This window comes from Aethalodelphis obliquidens, unplaced genomic scaffold, assembly GCF_003676395.1.
Source record: "Aethalodelphis obliquidens isolate GAN/ISIS:26980383/991018 unplaced genomic scaffold, ASM367639v1 scaffold2, whole genome shotgun sequence".
NCBI classification, from domain to species: Eukaryota; Metazoa; Chordata; class Mammalia; order Artiodactyla; family Delphinidae; genus Aethalodelphis; species Aethalodelphis obliquidens.
The window spans coordinates 59,440,307-59,463,884 of NW_020837946.1; the positions used below are offsets into that span (position 1 = coordinate 59,440,307).

A 23,578-nucleotide genomic window follows, 5' to 3' on the forward strand; every position below is an offset into this window, starting at 1 on the left:
CCACTTCAGGTTAATCCCTACACACTTCCGTATTAACCCTTCCATGTTGTTGTCTAAATTTAGATTCCAGTTAACGTCATTATCATTTGCATGCAAAGACAATGCCGCTACACCCCTACCAGCCTTAGAAGGAGTACTTGGCACTGGTTCTTGGTGACAGGTTTATCCTAAAGCACCTACTCTCTTACCTGTTTGCCCTGACCAATTCGAGCAATTCATTATTTTCAACTTCAAAGAGAAATATTGACTCTAGTGCACTTGGATACAATTATAAAATCAACTGGCCTGAAATCTCATATTTTGTATTCCTACTAAGGAAAAACAGCTCATTTTCTATGTGCTGTTAAACTAGTGGTTCTCTCTACTGCCATGTATGCATCATGGGAAAAGGAAAACACTCATCAATTATACTGTTTGTCCCTAGAATAACCTTTCTTCGGACTAGTTAACATCAAGGACATGTGATGGCCACGTCAGAGCAATCAAACTTCTCCCCTTCGTATTTCAAAGTGACTCACCAAAGACGCCAGAATAAGATTAGAAAAATATTTACTGCTCTGTTGAATGTGGATAAAGAGCTCTCTTTGATGGTAGCGTCACCACAATTATTTTTTTACCTTATGACAGTTTTAGAAATTAGGCAGAGACAGAGTAGCTACTCACGTTCTCCTTGTCAGGAATCCCTAGAAGAGGAAAGAGAGAAAGAAAGAGCATGAGCTGTAAGATCAACTTGCAAAATGGCAATGAAATCCCCTGCTGAATCAAACCAAGTAACATTTTGGTGTTTTCAATCTGTCTTTCCATAAAAACGTACATAATGCTGCTTAGACACATAGCAGCACCTACGAAAATCTGTAACGTAAATAAATCAATGAATCAGGAGCAGGGCTGGGTGCCAGACAAGAAAATCTCATACTTATTTTGCTTTTCTACCATACGCTTTACTCTCCTAGAGGTGAAAATCCAGCCCTGCTTACTTTACACCATGTGAGCAACTGTCTCAGAGCAATTACTCTGTCTTGGGCACCAGAACACTCAGAATTTTAGACAAACACATCAACTCTTAAGTTGCACGGATTGTATTTTTCCAAGGCAAACCCCCTGACACCGCTCCAGGGATTTGAACCTGGGGGCAGGTCGCACATAAAGACTACTAGCACACAACTGTTATTTTGGGCAAAGCAAACCGCTGCTGCTTCCAAGTTAGGTCCCAGCAGGCAATGGCTGTTTCCAGGGGTGTCTCAATTTTCTTAGCAAATAAGTTAATCATTCGTCCATTCAGTCATTTACACACATTTCATGAGCACTTGGTCCAGGCTGGCACTGGTCCTTTGCACTTCCTTTGGGTCTGCTACTCTGCCATGGTAAGGGTGGCCGTACTGGAAGGTCACCAGCCCCAGCAGAGCTTACTGGCCCCAGGACAGTGAGAACAAGTGGCCTTATACTGAAGCGACAGAAGTCCAGGTGGTTTTGATGTGTGGCTTGCACCTAGCTTAGAACTACTGGGGTGGTGTGAGGGGGTTTGCAATGCAAAAATGTAGTACATCCAAATTCTGAGTAAGCAGGACTTTATGTGTTTAATAAGGGGCCATACAGGACTTAAAATATTGGCATTAAAAGCACCGAGTGCCCATCCTAATAGGCAGCGGTAAGCAGGAGGGGTAAGAAAAGAATAGATTATTAGGAAACATACCCTAATTAAACTTTGACCCCCAACCTGGGATAGTATCGGGACATAACAGCTCAGGCAGGAAACAAGGGGACAGAGAGGGTTGTCCTCTCAAGCAGAGTATTAATGAACGTGTTTGCCATCACTTCTCGGATCTGCCAGAAAGAGTAAGCGTGGCCCAATGTCAGCACTCTGAAATTCGTCTTGAGCGCATCCATCCATTTATCCATCCATCCAACGACCATTTGAAAGGACTAGAGTTGACTCATGAGGAGATACAGGGTTGTAACAGAAGCTTACTTTCTAGGAGGTTTAATAAGATAAACACACAGTTGTACAAATCATCGTATCAGAGTGGACAGAAATTAGGGCATCTGCAGAGAAATAATACTGAAAACGTGCTCTCAGGCCACGCAGGAACTTGCAAGTTGGGCTAAGGCATTAGCAGTCTTGGAATTTCACCTTCTATACCTGGCCATGGACCAGCATTAAAGGTTCTGAGCAACAGAGCGGTATGATCAAGAAAAAGGAGGGAAGAGACTTTTCAAAATTAAAAGACACCTAAGACATAAAAACCAGAGGCAATGGCACGGTCCTTCGTGGAAGCGCAGTTTGAACAACTAACTAACTACAAAGACATTCAGTTGGGGAAATTCGGACGTGGATTGAGTGGTGGATATTATTAAGGAAAATCATACCAGTAATTAGGTATGATAATGGTGTGGTTTTTGCATGGAAAAGTCTGTATTTTCAAAAATGCCTGCTGAAGTATTTGGGGTGAAATGTATATATATGATTAGAAGAAGGAAATATGGCAAAATAATAATATGAAAATACCTATCAAATTATTACTAATCTTATTTAAGTATTAAAGTTTAATATTAATTAAAGTGATGACAATACAGGTATTAACTATATCATTCTGTATGCTTGAAATTTTTCATAATAAAAAGTAAATTAAAAAAGTTCTGTGTAAGTCAGGTGTAGGGTACACCAAGGGTGAAATAATGAAGGTTCAAAGCCAGTTGAGCCATCTTTGCTCTCAGGTCAAGGGTGATGAGGCCCTCAGCCAGGGGGCTGCAGAGGGGAGAGAAAAGAAAGAATATGAACACTACAGAGGAAGGAACAAGGGATGGACAAGTGATTAACTTCAGGGGGGGTGGAGGTGAGAGAAAAGAGGACCCCAAAACAGTGGAGGTTTAGTACCTGGTATGGGAGGACAGTGGAGTTCTGAATGGAAATACACTTTCAGGAGGAAGGATGGTTTGTGGGAATCACGATGTATTCCGTTACTGATATTTTGAGGGCATGACACCAGGAGGACATCCGGGTGGAAAGAGAATGAGATCAGTAGTCACTTGGAAAGTTAGGCTGCCCTTTGTAAGACTCAAACAGATTTGTATCAGTTGCAAGAAAGGATGCAACGGTGGAGGGGTCGGTATAGAGGAAAAAAGAGAAAAGTAGCCAAGGCTGTCTGAACTACCAGCTGAGGGGAAGAATACCCATGAAAGAATACAAGGGGCCAGAGAGATACAAGAAAACCAGGATAATGCAGTGGAGGCTGGGACCCAAGGGAGGATGGCGTCCGAACATGGAAAATCTTACCCAGTCATAGAGAGTGTGTAATAGTAATGACTGAGGCTGGCTATTGGTTGGTCACTGGAGAATTCAGATGGCTTGAGTCAAGAAGTATACGGCAGAAGGAAGACTTTGAGGGGTTAAAGAGTAACTGGTGGTGAGGAAATAATAGCTCACATCACCTGGGTGCTTATTATACGCCCGGCACATTTGCTTCTTAACATTTGACACGTTTTGCTTCATTTAATCCTCACAACAATCCTATGAGGAAACCGAGGCACAGAGACACTAAGTGCCTTAACGGAAGTCACACAGCTAGGAGACAGCACAGCTGGGATTTCCAGTTCAGTTACTGGTCATCCCTAGATCAGCCAGGGGAGAAAAATCAAGAACAGGGGAAGAAATGAAAGGAAAGAGAGATCTGCCCTCCAACACCCACCTCTCCAAGGACAGAAGAGAAACAGAGAAAGAGAGGGCACAGGCTGCCCAGAAACTGGGAAACAGAGGGGACGGAAGCTCACTTAAGATCCCGGTCAGGCGGGAAGGAGGGTCACCTGTAGAGAGTGACAAGTCTGAGCGTGAAAATGAGAGTGGGAATTCAAGGAGGTAGGAAGAGGATGGGAAGGGTGGCTCTGGCCCTGAAGATGCTTGGAGTGGAAGTACTGCTCGACCCATCAGTGTGTCAGTGTTGAAGTGCTACAGCTTCAGAAACCCCAGGACTCGCTGCCTCATAACACATATACGGACAAGAGCCAGGTAAGGGGACCCAGAGCCTCAACGAGCAACTCCCAGGGATGGTATCGAGTGCTAAAAAGATGCTTCTGACATGCATGAACAGATAAACAGACTCAGGACACAGGATTTCTTCGAGTCTAGTGGGCACCCATTAGAAAAGAGCATCACAGAGAAAAACTTCCTCTCTTTTACGATCAGCCAGAGACTCACCTGGCTGATTCCAGATCTCTTACAAAAGGCCTGGAATTGGAAGAGGCCACGACTTAAGAAGAAGAAAGAACGAATCCCGCTGCTTCTCTCCTTGGTCAGTAGCATCAAAGTAAGCAAGAGGTGTGGCTCTCAGGTGACTACGACAAACACAGTTCTTGAACCCCATTTTAAAAGAGCCCAGAAACAGCACTTTAAAATGAAGGTATTTTGGGAAAGCATGCTAAAGTTCCAACTAGTACCAGAGCATACCTCCCTCTATCAGCTAAGACCACGAAATGATACTACAGGAACAATTTTTAAAAATAACTCAAGTGTGGGCTGGTGGGTCTGTTTATCCACAAGAGAGTCTGGAGGCTTACTGTCAAGCTGGTGTAGGAAGTATTTTTGGGTCCCATGAAAACACATGCCGCACAACAGACTTTTATATACAAAATGTTCATGTTTTTCACTTACTGTCATTGTTAGAGCCTGTTTCCATAACACCATAAGGAGGAGCCAGAAGTCCTGCCATGTACTGTCGATACTTCTGAAAGACAAGATTGTAAACTCAGGGTACGGATATTTACTCACTTTGAACATTCACGTATTTACATGTTAAGAAGCAGAAACGCTGGGTGTCAGGAAGCATCTGAGTCTTGTATTTATAGAGCCATGGAGCGTGCTGTCTGGGCTCTGGGGCCTAAAATAAAAATGCTGTGTTCTAAAGAGGTCTTCCCGGATGAGACTGAAAGAGCCCCTGTTGGGGAGGGCGTTCTATCACAGCCCGTTCCTCCATGTACCTGCGGCTGATTAACCAAACGGTGCGGGCTCTTACCCTCCCCTCCACCTCTCGCCAAGCCTCTCGTGCTCTCAAACACATGCTCAGGATTTTGAGGAGGGAAAAGACATTTGGTTTTTGCAGATGCAGATACGAATAAAAGTGCCGCCTTCTTAACAGGTGAATAGCACTGAATCAACTGTCTTTCAAAGCAAAAAGAAATGCATCTCTAGAAAATGTCTGTTTTGAAAGAAGCTGATTCATCGCCATTTACCAGCTTCCTTTTACACTGTACACCTGCCCGTTATGTGACCTCCCAAGAACTTTCGATTTGTTGTCAAATACAATAGTTTGGCTTCATTTAGAACTATGTGGATTCCCCTGAATTGTCTCCCCCTAACTTTTGGTCCAGGCCTGCTTTAAAACCTGGGGCTCAGCGATACACATTAGCCTTGGGAGTCTGTGCTGTTTGGAAGGGATAAGGCTTGGTGAGCATAAAGCATGAGGTACAGCACCCAACAAGAGAGGAGTGACATCTACGAAGAATGGAAAGTGAGTGTAAGACATCGTCTCTTCCCAGGTAATGAGTACAGCCTCCTCCCCTTTCAGAGTGAAAAGCTGGGCAATTTTATTTATTGCGTGGTGTCATGTATATTTATGGTTTATAATTATGATGACACATAAATGTTAAACAGCACCAAAGGGATCAACACTCTATAACGTGCCTGTGGGTTACACAAACGTCAGCAGAAAAGACTTCATCTGTAGCAATGGGCAGCTGGCAGCATGCGGTATTTGAGCAGCCATCTGGCCCATTTGGTAGATTTGAATGGTGTCTGTAAAGTAACATTGACGAGTTCTCAAAAGAGCCTTCTTCTAGTCAAGATGTGACTAGCTTTTTTTTTTTTTTTTTAATCCTTTTTTCTTCTCGTTCTGAGGCAACTATACTAACACCTGCATGCAAACATTTAAAATCATGATTTTTCTCTGCCTCTGAGTAATCACTCCAACGTACACATGGGACCCATCCATCACCCTGCATTCCTGACATTTCCTTTGATAATTCCCCAATTCTGCTTTTCCACTTTCTTATGATACTATCTACTTTTCTTCCTCATGAGAAAGCACTGATCAAAGCACACTTCTGGGCATAATATTATGCTGGACTCTGAACAAAACAGGCTCAGAGAGAGCAGATGGGCTAGGTTATGTTCTAAGAAGGTTCTATGACCCCCTACAGCCTTTTGAGGTATTCCTGTCACTGCTAGAAACTACATTAACAGGCTCCTGAAAGAAATAATTCATGTTAAATTAAAGGAGCAATTTTGCTTTGCTTAGAGATGTTGTTTTGGATGCAATTTGTCTCAGGCACCTCAATGTCAATTTCCATGAACTCCAGGGAAGCACCTTGCTGACTCCTAAATGAACAGGACTCCGCCTTCCTTCAACTCCATAGCACTAGGTCTGAGGTTGGCTCAGACTTAGTTGGAGCATGTTACCAGGGCTGCCACTCCTGGGAACAGAAAACAGAGCAGCCGTTTGGGGCGCAGAGTGCGGGCTGGGCTTCAGCGTGTGTTTGTACTGAGCATCTACTATGTGCAGACTGTGTCCTAGACACTGGGCTTACTGCAGAGAACAAGCAGACAAGGCCCCTTGCACTTGTGAAACATCGATCTCCTGCAAAACAGGGTACCCTGTCTTGCACATAATAGGATATTAACACTTATCGTTGACTTCGGGAATGTGAATGGACATTTTCAAACATATATAAAAATAGAAAGAATACCACACCGCATACTTAACATCCATCCTCAATAATTATGAACTCATGACTAATGTTATTTCATCTACAATCCTATCCACTTGCCCCTCTCAGAGTTATTTTGAAGCAAATTCCACATATCATATCATTTAATCCATAAATATTTCAGTAGGAATCTCTAAAAGGTAAGGATTCTTTTCTTCCCCCAAACAAAACCATAACACCACTATCACAACTAAGAAATGTAACAACATCTCCATAATATCCAGTCAAGTGCAAATTCCTAACTGTTTCATAAATGTCATTGCTGAATTGAATTTAAAAATAATATATTAGATACATAGATGAATGGAACAGAACACAGAGCCCAGAAATAAACCCACACGTATATGGTCACTTAATTTACAACAAAGGAGGTGCTGGGAAAACTGGACAGCCACATGCAAAAGGATGAAACTGGACCACAATCTTACACCATACACAAAAATTAACTCAAAATGGATGAAAGTCTCGAACGTAAGACCTGAAACCATTAAACTCCTAGGAGAAATCATAGGCAGTAGGCTCCTTGATGTTGGTCTTGGCATGACTTTTTTTGGATTTGACAGCAAAAGCAAAGGCAATCAAAGCAAAAATCAGTAAGTGGGACTACATTAAACTGAAAAGTATTTGCACAGCAGAAGAAACAATCAACAAAATAACCCACTAAATGGGAGAAAATGTTTACAAATCATATATCTGATAAGGGGTTAATATCCAAAATATATAAATATAAAAAACTCAGACTCAGAGATACAGAGAACAGATTGGTGGTTGCCAGAGGTGGAGGGTGGGGAGTGGGTGCAATGGGTTTTTAAAACCTATTTCTGCAGAACCCTGGGCTCCTTGGAGGACCCTCAGGCAAGGGTACCATGCAAGCAGAACCTTCAACTAGAGCGTCTTCACTTTTAGCTGATATATAATTTAGAGTTCTAAGAGCAATTTCATTTGAAAGATGACTTTTGCTTCTAAAAAAGAAAAGTTTACAAACCACAAAATTAAATAATCTCTCAACTTCCAGCCAGACAGATGTCACTCAAAGATCTCCATGAAGAATCAACAAAGACCAAATTAGGATTTGCCTATGAAGTGTTAGGGATGCTATTCTCTGTTAGAAAGACGTCTATGGTTGTAGATTGGCCAAATGACAGGCTGCTCCATACCTGAAAGGGTTATCAACAAAACCGGTAGAGGGCGTCCCTGGTGGCGCAGTGGTTGAGAGTCCGCCTGCCGAGGCAGGGGACATGGGTTCGTGTCCCGGTCCGGGAAGATCCCACATGCCACGGAGCGGCTGGGCCCGTGAGCCATGGCTGCTGAGCCTGTGCGTCCGGAGCCTGTGCTCCTCAACAGGAGAGGCCACAACAGTGAGAGGCCCGCGTACCACAAAAAAAACAAACAAACAAAACCAGTAGAACTAAGAATTTAACTGAGATGCATCATGGTGCAATGCTGCCCTTCTCAAACTGAGGGCAGTTTGCCTTCAGTTAACCCTTGTCACAAGGGCAAGAGGGTATGTGACAAGGGTTAACAGGAGCTCTTCCTAGAGTTTAACATTTTATTCTATGTCAAATAGTTTAAAGCATTACTTTTATATTATGGAGCAGAAAACTAAATCTACATAAATTTTAAAGATTAAAGCACATGCGACTTCAAAGGAAGTTTGAGCTTGCTTCTGGCTACTTCTAGCTACAAAGGGTCTAGACCCAAGGCGTTATGTATTGATTTCCTCTACATTCAGAGAACTTCAGTGGAAAAACCCAAGCGCCTCTGATGTAACGGAAAGCGCGTAGATGCTGGAATCACACAAGAAAGGGGTCTTAATTCTGATTCTGCCACGTGCCACCTGTGTGAACCTGAGTAAGTTACTTACCTCAGTTTCCTGGGATAATACCACCCATCTTTCAGGGCCATTGGGAGGATGAGAAATAAAATCTAGAGAAGTGCCCAGCACATATTAGGCACTTAATACATGATTACTGTAGTGGTAAGAAACGATCAAGAATTGGTCAAACTAATCCCAATATATCTGACGATATTTCCCAAGCAGAGTGTCCAGCTTTAGGGAAGAACACTCTCTAAGTGACTTCTTATCACTGAGGCTGTTGATACACACAATATAAAGACCCACACTACATCCACTGACCTGTCTGCTAAAGGGAGCTATGGAGAAATAAGAATTTAAAGAATAGATGTTCTAAAGTAATTTTATAATATACTGCCTACTTTCATACCCACATGGCAAAAGAGTCCAAGGAGAAGGGAAGAGCCCAGGAGAGAAAGCCCAGAAATAACTGAACGAAAGTAAGTAAAGCCTTTCAGCCATCAGAACTGATTTGGGTTAACAAAATCTTAAAAAAAAAAAACCCTCTAAATTACAATTGGCCAGTTTTCAAAGCAAAATCAGTGCAGGGAAGAAATCCTCAGGCTAGTGAGGCCAGAAGCCTGTTCTTCAATCAAGGTGGAGATATGCCACTGGCTATCCTAATGTTTTCTGAGAAAAGACAAAAGATGACAGTCTTAGGAAGGTTAAAACCTGGTCCATGTCTCAGCCCCTTCACTGTCCCCCCAGAGCCACCGAGGAAGGCTGGCTGGGAGGCTGGCAGAGCAGCCCCCAGGCCGAGGGAGGCTGCACAGCCTTGAGCCCCAGGCTGGGGCTGCTGCCACCCAGAGTCGGGGGTACCTTTCTCTACTCCGCGCAATGGCCCCACATGGCCCAGCTGTAGCCTAGGAGCCAGATATAAAAGTTGGGTGGTGTCTGCTGGAGGAGGGGGCATAGTAGACATATGTCATATTCTAAAGGCCAGTCTCAATTTGCCAAGCAGGACACACAGAGAATAAAGGCCGGCAGCCTGAACCCTAGCTAGATCCTCTGTGACAAGAGAAGAAGGGGTCCCAGTGGGGCGGAACTCCCCACCCTGGAAGTCAAGGCTTTCCTGACACACTGAGGGCTTTCCTGGGTGTTCTCTGAGCTGCTGCCCACTGCCAAGGCATCTAGGCTGCCAGCACGCAACTGTCACCACGTTCCGCAGCAGCCAGGTGCGGACCTCAGCTTTGGGTACAAGCCTTCCCAGCAACTGTCCCCTGCCTTTTGCCACCAACCCCATCCACCTAGGCGATCTTCAGGTTTCAGGAAAAACATAAATAACATCCTTAGGCTGGGATATCAACTCTAGAAAAACATTAAAAACAGGAAGCCATGAGGATGATCGACAGGCCTTGCTGTGAACACCTGAGGGTCGGGGCGATGCACATGTGCTCAGAACAGGGACATGCTAATGACAGCTCATGGTGGGCAGTGTCCAGGGTTGGGGAAGCATAGAGGGGACTCTACCAGGGGTGTGGGGATATGTCGTGTCATCATGTCCCATTCATTACATCTGTACTAGGGTCTCCCAAAGTATTAAAGCTGAGTTCATGAAATGTAATGACAAACAGGTTGCCTGTACTTTCTCTGAAAGTATCCTGATTATGCGGTAGAGTAACTTAGAATAGGGAGGTAAAGTATAGGCCCCCCCCCTTTTCTGTTTCTTGGCAAGAGTTCTTTCACAACTTCTGTATGTGTAATGGATGGTGGGAAAACAGACATGGCACATTGCTCTAAAGTCCCAGAGATCTAGAAAATTCTTAAACATGTGAAGAGGAGAAGGGGAAAAAGTAAAGCAGTTGCAGAGGGAAACCTTCATGCAGAATTTTTCTTTTTACCCTTTTAGCGCCATATGTACTGCTGCTCTCACAGCAGATCACTGGCTGGACCGAGTTTACCTCTTACTGCCGGCTTATTCTTTTTCCTTGTTTCTTGATTTCTCTAGCATTGACCTAACAGGCACAGAGAACTTCTATTGCCTCTTCTTCAGTGATGTTTAATTCATCCTTCGGCTCTAATATAGATATATCTAAATGGAGGCAAAATCTGTTTGCCAACTCCCGGCCATTTTTAATTCATGAGTAACCTGCAAGAGCTGTAGTTGGGAGGGCAATAATCACAACTATAGCTCTAATGGAGGAAGTTTCCCAAACCTGAATCGCTTAAGAATTCTAGAATGAAGCCCGAGTAAGATGCTGCTGCAAGTAAGCAAATACAGTCTCCCACAGAAACTTCCTGTTTGAAATTCTCTCTCCTCCTGGCCTGTGAAGGTGCAGAGATCCCAACCCATAGGTGGAGGGTCCCTCAGATTCCCTCAAGTGAGAGCAGGGCGGTGAGGAATACAGCTTAGGCAGCCCTCACTCAGTCACAGAGATGAGTCAGATTAGCCCGGAGGGAAAGGGAGAGAAAAATGCATTCACTAAATCAGTCGAGGGGAAAAGAGAAGCACAGTGGGGTCCTCACAGTGGGATCCCCAGGGGCTTTGCTTCTAGGGATGGGGACAGCCATTCTCACGTGATCATACAATCATCTGCTTCTAGGGATGGGGACAGCCATTCTCACGTGATCATACAATCATCTCAGTGCAGTGGTCCCAGGGGATAGAAGTAAGAAAGGTACTGAAAACGTGGCTGGGTGATAGAGCGTGGCGCAAATTCAGATCTGGGAGTCAGGGCAAGGACGTGAAATCTGAGGCTGAGAGGGCTTGGAGGTAAGGGCCAGAGGGCCTTCCAGGTAGAGGGGGAACAGGGGTGGTGTGCAGACAAAGACGCATCTCTGGCAGGAGAGTCAGGATGAGGGTGTCGGGAGAGGGGAAGGCAGTGGGGACAGAGCGGTACACGGGCCAAAGAGGCAAGGCCTTGGAGGCCATGAGAGGAATTTGGAACTTTATCCTACTATAATTGGAAGCGGTTTAAGTGGAGAAGTGACAAGAACAGACATGTGTTTTTAAAAGATCATTCTGGCTGCTGTGTGGAGAACGGTTTTGATGGGAAAATAAGGAAGGCATTAAGCCCTTAAGGGGAGGGCAGGCCTGGATGTGGCCCCTCAAAGGGGCCTGAGATTAGCGGAGAGGGAAGAGAGAGAGACGGGGAGCAGGGGTGGTAAAGACCCTTCGTTCCTCAAGGCCAAACAATCTCCAAGTACTTAGACTTGATGATAAAGCCTCGGATTTCTTGCCAAAGCACACTCAACACACGTGCGCTTTTAATATGACTAAAAGGTTCGGCGATTTCAGGAGGCTCATGAATGAGCTCATGAATGATTATAATTTTAGTGCACACTCTGCATGTTTGAGGGACTGAAATAGCCATGAGCTTCTCTTAGAAAAACTCAAATTGAGAGGAAGACATACACACACAGTAGGTCAATGCTACTTAATTGAGTCATAAAATAATTTGTTCTGGAGCTGTTATTGCACAGGAAATCCTCCTAAACTCTCTTTTTGCTAAGCCTGAACCTACTACAGTCCACCTAATGTATAAATGAGACTATGAACGTTGTCTCTAAATAACTGCTACCTCCTTGTTTATATAAAAACCTGTTGATTGACATTTTATCTAAACATATTCATCTTCAAAGTGATGACTATTAAGTATAGTTATCCTGAATTAAAATGATGAAGCCCAGCACTTATAAAACTAACAGGAATATCGTCCTGCATACCATGGGAACATGCAAATTCCAAGAAAGTGCTTAAATATTGATAATACAAAATTAGGATGCATCAATCATTTAAAAACCTAAAATAAAGGATCATTTCGCAGAAAGTAACAGCCCTGACTGTCATCCCATTAGAACAAGCTACCAACATTTTGACTTTGCATTCTTGCTCTACAATGTACTTACAAAGGGCAGCAGGCAGCGTAGGAGGGGGATTGGTGAGTAGTGATTCAGGAGGTGCTATAGTCTGGCTGTGTCCCCGCCAAATTCATATGCTGAAATCCTAGCACCCAAGGTAACGGTATTAGGAGGCGGGGCCTTTGGGAGGTGCTTAAGTAGGAGGGGGAAGCCCCCATGAATGGGATCAGTACTCTTCTATGCAGCCGGGGAGAGGGCCCTCACCCGACCATGCTGGCACCTTGATCTCAGACTTCCAGCCTTCAGAACTGGAAAGAATAAATTTCTGTTGTTTCAAAGTCCCCTAGTCTGTGGTATTCTGTTATAGCAGCCTGAACAGACTAAGACAGTGGGGTAGGGGGCTCTTTTCGTGGCCCAAATAGGTATCTGAACTTCCACTTTAGAGGCGTTTCTTTAGTTTCTGGCTTTGTCTCTCAAAACCCGAAACCACTGGGGCATAAGTACTATGCATTTCCGTGGCTATTTTCTGACCGAGTTTCTCTAGAAGCATCCACAGGCTTCTCTCACCTGACCTCCTTAACCCCAATCCTACCTGAAAGCCCGCTGTGCATACAGGATCCCGGTTTTTGCCACATCCACGAATGGAAACTACACAAGGGCAGTGACTTTTGCCTGTTTCATACACGGACGGAACTCGACAGCCTGGAGTCGGCTGCTTCTTACCTTCAGACATTCTTGACCTTTGGAGCCTTTCTGCTTGAATTTATTGCAAACTCCCGCAGCTTTTCTGCTCACACATACAGTGCCTACTTTCTTCATCTCCCTTCGCTGGTAACATTTCTACTAGTTCTGCTCCAAGGTGCTGTAAACAACCTTGAAACATCCTTGTCAATCCAATCCCATATATACGGACTGCCTATACCTGGGGAATCCCAGTTAACAGCTCCGTGTGGTTCTGGAAGCTTCTGTTTCTTGTGGAATACCGTACTCCTTGAATTCCTTGAGTGGTTCCTGGCTCCTGTCACCTCTCTGCTCTAGATCACCTGAACTGTTTTCCTTGCAGACTGTGCTCTTAGGCGTCTCGCCCAGGCCCATACTTTCTAATCCCCTCTGTATCATCAAGTAACAGACTAGGCCTCCACTTCTCTCCTCACGACCACTAGGAGGTGTCAATAATGAAAGCGGTGCATTCGCCATTCTGGAAAACAGTGTGGAAGAAAACACTAGAGTGGCTTGTGTCCTAGGGGGTAGGGCATGAGAAAGGGCAAGGCTGAAAGAGTTGGGGGGATATAAGCTTTAGGATCTAGGCAAACATGAATTCCCATCCTGGTCCTGCAAACCGCCACTGGTGCTAACAAGATTTTTGAGCCTTCACTGGACCTGGCCCCCAGCTGCCCCTCCAGCCTCAGTTCCTACACTATTCCCCTTTACTCGTCTCCAATCACATTGGCACTTTGAGATCCTCCAGCACGTTCAGCTTTCCCCTCCAGGCCTCCTGCTGCCTGAAGCACACTTCCCACTGCTCATCCTTGCCAATTTCCACTCACTTGCACTTACGCATGGCCTTCTCTGAGCTCCCAGTTTACAGGAGTCTCTTGTTATTTTCTCTCCCAGTGTCATACCGTTGCTGTCAGTGTGCCCAGGTACTGTGTGGTTCTGTACTGTATCTGAGTGTGTGCTGGTCCAGTGGCTCTCTCCTCTTTTCTACTATAGGCTAACGGAGGGCAGGGACCACATCTATATTCGCCCACTGCGTACCTAAGACCCAGCACAGGGCCTGGAACATAGCAGACTTTCAATGAATATTTGTTGAGCAAATGAGTAAGTGAATGAATTACTGATAGTATTTCTCAAACATTCTGAGGTTCAGGTTCCCCAGTAATAAACCAGAAATATTACCATATACCCCTCATGGTTGATGGAAGGACTGAATGAGATAACCCGGGTAAAGCACCTCACAACCCAGGCACACAATAAATACTAGTCCCCATTCCCTCTACATCATGATTTCTTCTCATACTGATTTGGCCAAGGGCTACGTTCCCAGTTAAAAAATTAATGCCTGAAAGAGAAATAAGCCTAATGGATGAAGATCTACAAAAATAAATCTGGGGCTTCCCTGGTGGCGCAGTGGTTGAGAGTCCGCCTGCCGATGCAGGGGACATGGGTTCGTGCCCCGGTCCGGGAAGATCCCACATGCCGCGGAGCAGCTGCGCCCGTGAGCCATGGCCGCTGAGCCTGCGCGTCCGGAGCCTGTGCTCCGCAACGGGAGAGGCCACAACAGTGAGAGGTCAGTGTACCGCAAAAAAATAAATAAATAAATAAATAAATCTGATAATCTGAAGATACAATGAAAGAAACCATCTGAAACCACATGATGTCCACGGTCAAATATCTCTGAGATGTTTGTTTGCTCTTTATGAATAAGCTTCTTGCTTTTAGAGAAGGGACAGGAGAAGCATGAAGATCAGTTGATGCTGATAAAACAAGACCTAAACTTAACTCATCAAAAATCTCTAAGTACTAATCAATTTTGTAATTTAAAAGAAAGTACAGAGGGATAGAGCAGCCAGTCTTCTCTACCAGAATTAGCACCAAAATGCACTCGTTAGTGAAAATTTAGTTTTAAGAGACCCATGTATGAATCTAGCTGAAAAAAACTGGCAGCCATATATAAATAGATGATGGTAGAAAATGATTCATTTTATATATCCAACTTATTTTTTTTCATAATTCTGCCTATTGCTGTCGCTTTCTAAGCCACATCATTTTTAAATGTTTGCCTTTTTATTTTGTTCTAACTACCACTGTCCCTTTTTCTCTCCCATTCTTCCTCTCTAGTATAAAAATTTTTATTGCTATAAAATAAATAAAAGCACATGGCAAAAAATTTAAACTACACGGTTTGTAAAATGAAAAAAAATAATTCTCCCCTCTCACTCCCCTCCCACCTACTGACCTACCCAGGCTACTGCTGAGTTCACCACTGCTGACACTCATTTCTTCTGTAAGGTCCAGAGTTTTTCTATGCTCATGCCAACATATACCTCTCCATTGGCTTTAAATAAAAGGGATCATATGGTACATGATATTTTGTCCTTTTGTTCCTAATAATACATTTTGGATAGCTTTTGCTATAAGAACACATTTCACTATCGCTTCCTTGTTAGACACCTCACTTGGGGGCTACACCTCCATTTAACTCAACTGGGGGAGATCTGGAAAATATATTGAATTTGCATTGTCAATAGATCTTTCCTGAGTTTAAGACAAAAAGATAAAGATCATATATACAGATCTTACCAAGTGGTGATTTCAGTTTTATTCTTGAAAATCAGACAGCACTGTAAAAATTTAATTCCAAGGCAAACAAATGTGCAAGCATATCACTTGGAAACGTCTCTGATCTCTCTGGTGGCTTATCTAATTGGTATCATTATGTTGTAGCGCCATCGGCTGCCAACTGTATTTTCTGTAAACTTGAAAAAGGCTTCCATGTCATCCATTTGAAGAAAAAATACTGTGTGTGCTCCCTCCCCCAACACTGTCAGAAGAAAAAAGAAATTTAATTAAATTTCAATCTCTGACAGTTTAAAATAATAGAAGAGAAATTATAAAACATTATGGATGAGAACTACCATACGACCCAGCAATCCCACTCCTGGGCGTATACCCTGAGGAAACCATAATTCAAAAAGAGTCATGTACCACAATGTTCACTGCAGCTCTATTTACAATAGCCAGGACATGGAAGCAACCTAAGTGTCCGTCGACAGATGAATGGATAAAGAAGATGTGGCACATATATACAATGGAATATTACTCAGCCCTAAAAAGAAACGAAATTGAGTTACTTGTAGTGAGGTGGATGGACCTAGAGTCTGTCATACAGAGTGAAGTAAGTCAGAAAGAGAAAAACAAATACTGTATGCTAACACATATATATGGAATCTAAAGAAAAAAAATGGTTCTGAAGATCCTAGGGGCAGGAAGGGAATAAAGACGCAGACGTAGAGAATGGACTTGAGGACATGGGGAAGGGGAGGGGCAAGCTGGGACGGAGTTAAGAGTGGCATGGACATATATACACTACCAAACGTAAAATAGATAGCTAGTGGGAAGCAGCCGCATAGCACAGGGAGATCAGCTCGGTGCTGTGTGTCCACCTAGAGGGGTGGGATAGGGAGGGTGGGAGGGAGACGCAAGAGGGAGGAGATATGGGGATATATGTATATGCATAGCTGATTCACTTTGTTATAAAGCAGAAACGAACACACCATTGTAAAGCAATTACACTCCAATAAAGATGTCAAAAACAAAGCAAAACATTATGGATGGTGTCTGAGTATTATTTTCTGATTTTGGTAACTGTGTTGTGGTAATATAAGAAAATGTCCTTGCTCTATGGAAACATACCCTGAAATATTTAATATTTAGTAATAGAGGAATACAATGTCTCAAATTACAAATGATTCAGAAACAAATGAAAAAGACAAAGAATGACAAAGAAAACGAGGCAAAATGTACATAATTGGCAGAATTGGAGTAAAAAGCTTAGGGGAGTTCTTTATGCTATTCTTGCATTTTTTCTGAGTATATTTAAAATTATTAAAAATTAAAAGTTTCCAAGAAATGACAAGGAGTCAGAGTTGAAACTTTAAGTGATTACTCTTAGTGCATTTATTCTGTCAACATCTGCCTTCCCCAACTCGGCTCAGTTACAGGCTCTGCCCCCATTTTGTAGGTCCAGCTGCCTCTGACTCTCCAGCAAGTCCTTATCCAAGTGGAAGCTCTGTCCCCACCAGCAGGGACAGTGGTCCCTGGGTGCCACGTGTCTAGGTATCTGGCATGTGGGGAGGAGGTGTGCAGGGGTAGAAAGGGTTACAGAGCGACAGCCTTCCCCAAATCCCACCTCATGTGCTTGGCCCCATGGCTGGACTTTGACCTTGACTCCTTACGTGTCCACTCCTCGGCTGGGACTCGAGTCTGGCCCTCAATGCAGTCCACAGCCTGCTTGCCCTTGCCTGCCTCCTTCCCTAGAGGATATTTCTTGTCCCTTGTACCTCTAGTTCTAGCCTGAAATACTGCCCAACCTTGACAGATGACACAAAACTGCAATGCAGTCACCTGGTCCGGTTTTTGTTTGTTCTTTCTCTGCTGGCAACCCTTTTATCCAGGCCTCACCCATCAGACCAGAGGACCCTCCTGGTCTCAATGCCATCGTGGATCAAGGCGGACTTTGCTAGGCTCTCCGAGCACTGTCATTTTGATTGTTGGCCACTGCCCTCAGAGGTCAGCCTTCCAGCCTTTTGTAATCAGGTTTTCTGGGAATTGCTTTCTGGCCTCTTTGCATTCTCCACACTGGGCTGTCTTGAGGCCCGAGGACACCAGATGTCTCATCTCCACTGTAAGCAGAGCTGAGGAGTTTAACAGTCCTACACAGAGTAACCTCTGATCACACACAAAAACAGACTGATTTCTGCTGCAATCTAGAAACTCAACTTCAAATGTCAATTCTCAGAAAATAGCTACATCGGGCTTTCCTATAAATTCTCTCTCTAGTGCTAGAAGGAAAGAAACCACCTTTCCACCAGTCAACACAAAATCTAAACAATATGATATGAGTGTGCCATGCTTATGGAAACCCAAAGTATAAGACACGAATTTGTGTTTCCCAATTATTTGTAATATCTAGGTATTCTTGATTTTATTGTACGTTTAAATAAAATTCCTGATGTTTTGAAAATATCATTGCATTTTGCCCCAATAAACATGGACATGGTTTTTTTTAATAACGTCCATCAAATACATTGAGGTACATTTAAATTTGGGGGGAAAATTAAAGCACACTGCATCAGAGAGTTAGAACAATCTGGAAAGAAAACTTTAGGGAGTGGAGGAGCACCTTATTAAAAATTCCTATAAGCCTCACTGGGAAAGGAGATATTGCCAACCGCTTTTCCACACAGCTAATGTGGACAAAAAGGATGCCTCTTCCTCCAGTGAAAATGTCAAGCTGAAAATGACACCTTTAAGGAGAGATGTGGCGTCAAGTGAGGAACTCTGAATCTGGACCCCAGGACCTATGGGAATCTTCTCTGAACCTTCTCTGCCCACCCTCAACACCGCCCCCCCCCCCCAAAAAACGATGACATTCTGGTTCGTCTCCAATTAGAGGTCCAGCCTGTCTATATCCCAACGAGCTGGGACATCTGCCCAAGTGCCTCTTCATCTCACGTATGGGTGTAAGGGAGCTGGCCAAAGGGCAGTATATGAGTCTGAACAAAAATGCTGACCAGATGGTCCTGTCCAAATGGGTCTAGAGAGTGCGGGGGGCCTGAGGAAAGGTACGGAGTTGGGGAGGGGGGGACGGTGGAAAGTACGAAGCACGGATCAGAGTCACTCAGAGCAAAGAGGAGGTGGTTGGGCGATGCTGACTGAGTGCAAGGGGTACGCTGTGTGGCTGGTGGATGCATTCAGGGGGTGCAGAATTAGGCAGCCACGCTGGACTTCTCCCCGGCTTTCCTGTGCTCTCCACTCCAGCTTCTCCTCCCTCAAGGGTGGCCCTCTTCCCCATCTGGTTGCCTACCATGACAGGACCTCCACCTCCCTTTCAGATCTGTGTCTCCTGTTCTGACAACCCTCCATCTCGATGTTTGAACCTGCACAAGCCCCCAACCTCCTGTATGGAAATCCTCTGGTCCCTCCATCCCTCTTCTCAGCTTGGATCCACTTCTGGCCACTGGCTCTCCTGCTGTCCCCACCCTCGACCAGACCTCACACAGCTGGGCTCAGGTTGCTCAAATGCCCAGGTTCCAGCCTGCAGGTCTACCCCTCTGATGTTGCCAAATAACACGGTTCCTCTCCTCCAGGCCAGTCACCTGGGAACTTCCCAGCCCCAAGCTCGTCATGCTGCCATTTCTGCCTCTCAGCTGCAGTTTGACAGAAAGTGCTCTGCACGCTGTAAAGTACCATGCAGATGCTGTGTATGAGTATTGAATACGGCTGTTATGCCATGAAACTAAGACACAGACTGGAGCAGGCAATTCCAAAGATGCGAACTTCCGTTTAGAAGCATCCTAGAGAATGTCCACCTTCCTTTCATTAATTTACCCAAAGCTGGGTCTGCAGAGAACACTAACTGGGGTCTAGTTTGCCTTTTTGGGGTGATAAAAATGTTCTAAAATTGATCGTGGAAATGGTCGTACAAAATACTAAAAGCTATTGAATTGTATACTGTAAGTGGGCAAATTGTACGGTCTGTGCATTGTGTCACAATAATAAAGCTGTTTGAAGAAAAGAGAAAACACTGAATGGCCTTGCAGGATGTGAACCTACCTTACCCACCATATCCACCTGGCTGTCAGGGGGAGGGATCAGAAAAAGATGTCATTTTCCAGGAATCCTGGGTGGGCTCTGCTGAAGTATATACCCTGATGTTACCTGCCTGAAGCCCCAGTCTGTCCATCCCTGCTGCAGGCAGCTCCTCACACAGGAACGCTGCACAACAAGAGAATTGGCATGTGTAGGTTTCTTGGTGCCTATAGCATGCAGAGCTATGCCTACTTTTTTCAGCATTTGATTTTTCCAAACAAAAGGAGAAACCAAGCACATAAAACCCAACAGTGAATTGATGAGCAACTTTGCATATATATAGAATTTCCAGGCAATAAAGCATGCTCTCCAACAAGCTTGTCTTTGTTTGGAGGAAAATTATGCTTTGCTTTCCCACAATGCCCTCAGCCAAGCCCAGTGTGCCCTCCTAATTTAAATTAGTCTTTCAACTGTATGATCGTTCCCAAAGAAATGAATTTTCACTACACTCATTCAGGGAACTTAACCAAAACTTGCATTTTTCTTGGGGGAGGTGGCAAACCCACACAGTGAGATTTTCTGCTTTGCCACAATCTTAAGATTAATCATTTTCTGAATATCTATAAATATTATTTTGATCATGTGAATGGCTTTAAATAGCTGTTTATGAAAAACTCACAGTACTGTACGTCTGCAAAGAAATAAGCCTAATATAAAATGTGAGCAAGAGAATTATACCCAAATTGCACAATTATATTCTAATTTGTAGATTATAATTCAGTGTGTCATAATGATTTATCCTGAAAATTATGTTATCTCAAAAAGAAAGTAAAAAACTGATGAGGATAACTTTTCTCATGAATCCTGAGACGCTTCCTTCACTGGGTAATTTTGGTCTGTCCTATCTCAATAAGGACATTTCAAATCAAAGACCTCAAACGGAAGGTTAATAAATCTTGACAGTTTCAACAGGCTGTTTTCTTACTGTATGTTAAATTCTGTGTGAAGTTCATATAATCTGGCATAAAATGGAGGATTTTAAAAAAATGTTTAAAACTTGGCTTTTCAGAAAATGTCTTAATGGTATCTCTTCCTCATTGCTGGGTTATTTCCCAGAAAGAGCTCCATTTCACTGTAATTTTTCTAGATAAGGCTCTGATAGGAAAGGATACCACGGCACTGGGGAGCATGAGAAATCTGATCAACAGTGAGTTAATTATTTTAATTGTCATAAATATACAGCTCATTCTATAAATTCATGATCTGGACAAGCCAATCATTCTAAATGCCTTTGGGGCAAATTCTGCTTTTTTTTGTTTTTGTTTTTTTTTTTTTGGAGAAAGTGTTATTTTTATCCCTACCCTTCCTAACTCTCTCCCTCCCATATGCAAAATGAGATATTCATCTCTGAATGCCCTTGGTAACCTGAGCATACGTATTTTGGGGACAAATTATGTCAGCATAAAATTCAGAACTGGCAGTCTCAGAGAACAGAGGCAGAAGTAGGTTTGCTATATAGAAAATTAAACCATTTTAGTAATAACTAAAAATCACAGAAAATTATGAACAATAACTCAGGAAATACGCCTCTTTTGGCAAGTTCATGTAAGTTACAAATCAACACATACAGTTTATCTCAGCTAAAGCATGCATTGTGAACTTTCACCAAAAGCAGGGAGCTGGTAGAAAGCACTCAACCCTTGGATAGGGGAGGCTGCAAAAGTGGTAAAAAGGGTCTCAGATGGCTTAAAAATACTCACTGGCTCTGTTTTCTAGCAGTTGCCAATGACAAGTTCCAAAGAGCCAAACTTTTAATTAAATACTACGGAAAAGTAGGATGCCACAACCCTTAAAAAAAAAAAAAAAAAATCAGAACGGCTCACAACAGGACAGGGACTCAAGAGTAAGTACTAAAAGTAGAACCCAGCTGTTGTCTCAAAAAAGATTAAAAACAAAGAAGAACTGAAAACATTAAAGCAAAATGGTTGCAGGGATGCTGCCAAGGGGGCATTTAAAACAGACCCAGAAAGTAACAACAAATCTCTCCCCTCTCCACCACCTTCCCTCACATACCAGAAGCCATAGGGAGCACTCTAAAGAAAATTCAAAAACTGTTCTTCTGTTTGGTGTACTTTGAAGATGTTCAGAGTACAAGGCATCAATCAGCCAAGGAACACATAGAAAGTTCAAGACAGTTCAAGTCCAATTTTGCGATAATTATTATGCAATGTTCATTGCCCACTTCAAAGGCCAAAATAGAGTGTGCACATGCCTATGTAAGTATGAGCATTTTCCAAAAGGTTGGCACACACTGGAATAAGAAAACAGATGGCAAGACATCTATGCCATTATTTTTGGCTTCTCTGAAATGCTCCCTCAGAGCAAAGATTTCAGCACCCACCTCTTCCAAAGTCACAGTTGAGTTTTCTCTTCTCATTAAATTTTTAAAAAATTAATTTATTTTAATTTATTTTGGGCTGTGTTGGATCTTCGTTGCTGCGTGCAGGCTTTCTCTAGTTAGGGCGAGTGGGGGCTACTCTTCATTCCAGTGCGCGGGCTTCTCATTGTGGTGGCTTCTCTTGTTGCAGAGCACGGGCTCTAGGCACGCCGGCTTCAGTAGCTGTGGCACAAGGGCTCAGTAGCTGTGGCTCATGGGCTGTAGAGCACAGGCTCAGTAGTTGTGGCGCACGGGCTTAGTTGCTCCATGGCGCGTGGGATCTTCCCAAACCAGGGTTCGAACCTGCATCCCCTGCATTGGCAGGTGGATTCTTAACCACTGTGCCACCAGGGAAGTCCTAAATTTTAATTTTTGCAGTCAACCTCAAAGCTCATGGCTAAATTCCTATTCAGATTGAAATGAATGTATCATTTTTTTCCTCCTTCTCCAGATAGTCACTTATATGCACTTCCAAAATAAATCTTCGGTTTTTTACAAAATGACTCTTCTACTCTCTCCCACTAAATCCTTTTCCCTAAAAGGAAGGGAGGGAGGGAAGGGAGGAAAGGAAGCAAAGGAAGCAAAGGAAGGCAAGGAAGAAAAATGTAAGAACTAGGATGCTAACTTTTATAAAGCTTAGCCCTGATTTTCTACTGTAAGCCTTGCAGTAAAAGGTAGTTTAAAATTTGGATTCAATACCAGCAAATTAATCAATATAATACAACACATTAACAAAATGAAGGATAAAAATCATCTGATCATTTCAATAGACACAGAAAGAGCATCTGACAAAACTCAACGTCCTTTTATGATAAAAGCTCTCAACAAAGTTGGTACAAAGGGAACACACCTCAACATAATAAAGGCCATACACACAACAAGCCCACAGCTAACATCATACTCAAAGAGCTAAAATCTTTTCCTCTAAGATCAGGATTCCCATTCTCACCATTTTTATTTAACATAGTACTGGAAGTCCTAGCCAGAGCAATTATGCAAGAAAAAGAAATAAAAAGCATTTATACCATAAAAGAAGTAAAACTGTCACTATTTGCATGAAATATTATATATATAAAACCCTAAAGACTGCACCAAAAAACTGTTAGAATAAACAAATTCAGTAAAGTTGCAGGATACAAAATCAAGATACAGAAACGTGTGGCATTTCTACACACTAATAATGAACTATTAGAAAGAGAAATTAAGAAAACAATTGCATTTACAATTGCAATTAAAATACCTAGGAATAAATTTAACCAAAGAGGTGAAAGATCTGTATACTGAAAACTACTAGATGTTAATCAAAGAAACTGAAGAAGACAGAAATAAATGGAAAGATATTCCATGCTCATGGATTGGAAGAATCGATATTGTTGGTAAGAATTGATATGTCCATACTACCCTAAACGATATAC

General features: G+C 43.2%; 1 protein-coding gene across 1 annotated transcript in view; it reads right to left on the reverse strand.

Moving 5' to 3' along the window:
* RAPGEF4 (Rap guanine nucleotide exchange factor 4) overlaps nucleotides 1-23,578 on the reverse strand; it is a 234,699-nt gene that overhangs the window by 133,817 nt on the left and 77,304 nt on the right. The window contains exons 2-3 of the mRNA XM_027128182.1: nucleotides 4,646-4,718; nucleotides 664-683 (exon numbers count right to left, since the gene is read on the reverse strand). Coding sequence (XP_026983983.1) covers nucleotides 664-683; nucleotides 4,646-4,718 — 93 coding nt within the window. The remainder of the gene's footprint in view (nucleotides 1-663; nucleotides 684-4,645; nucleotides 4,719-23,578) is intronic.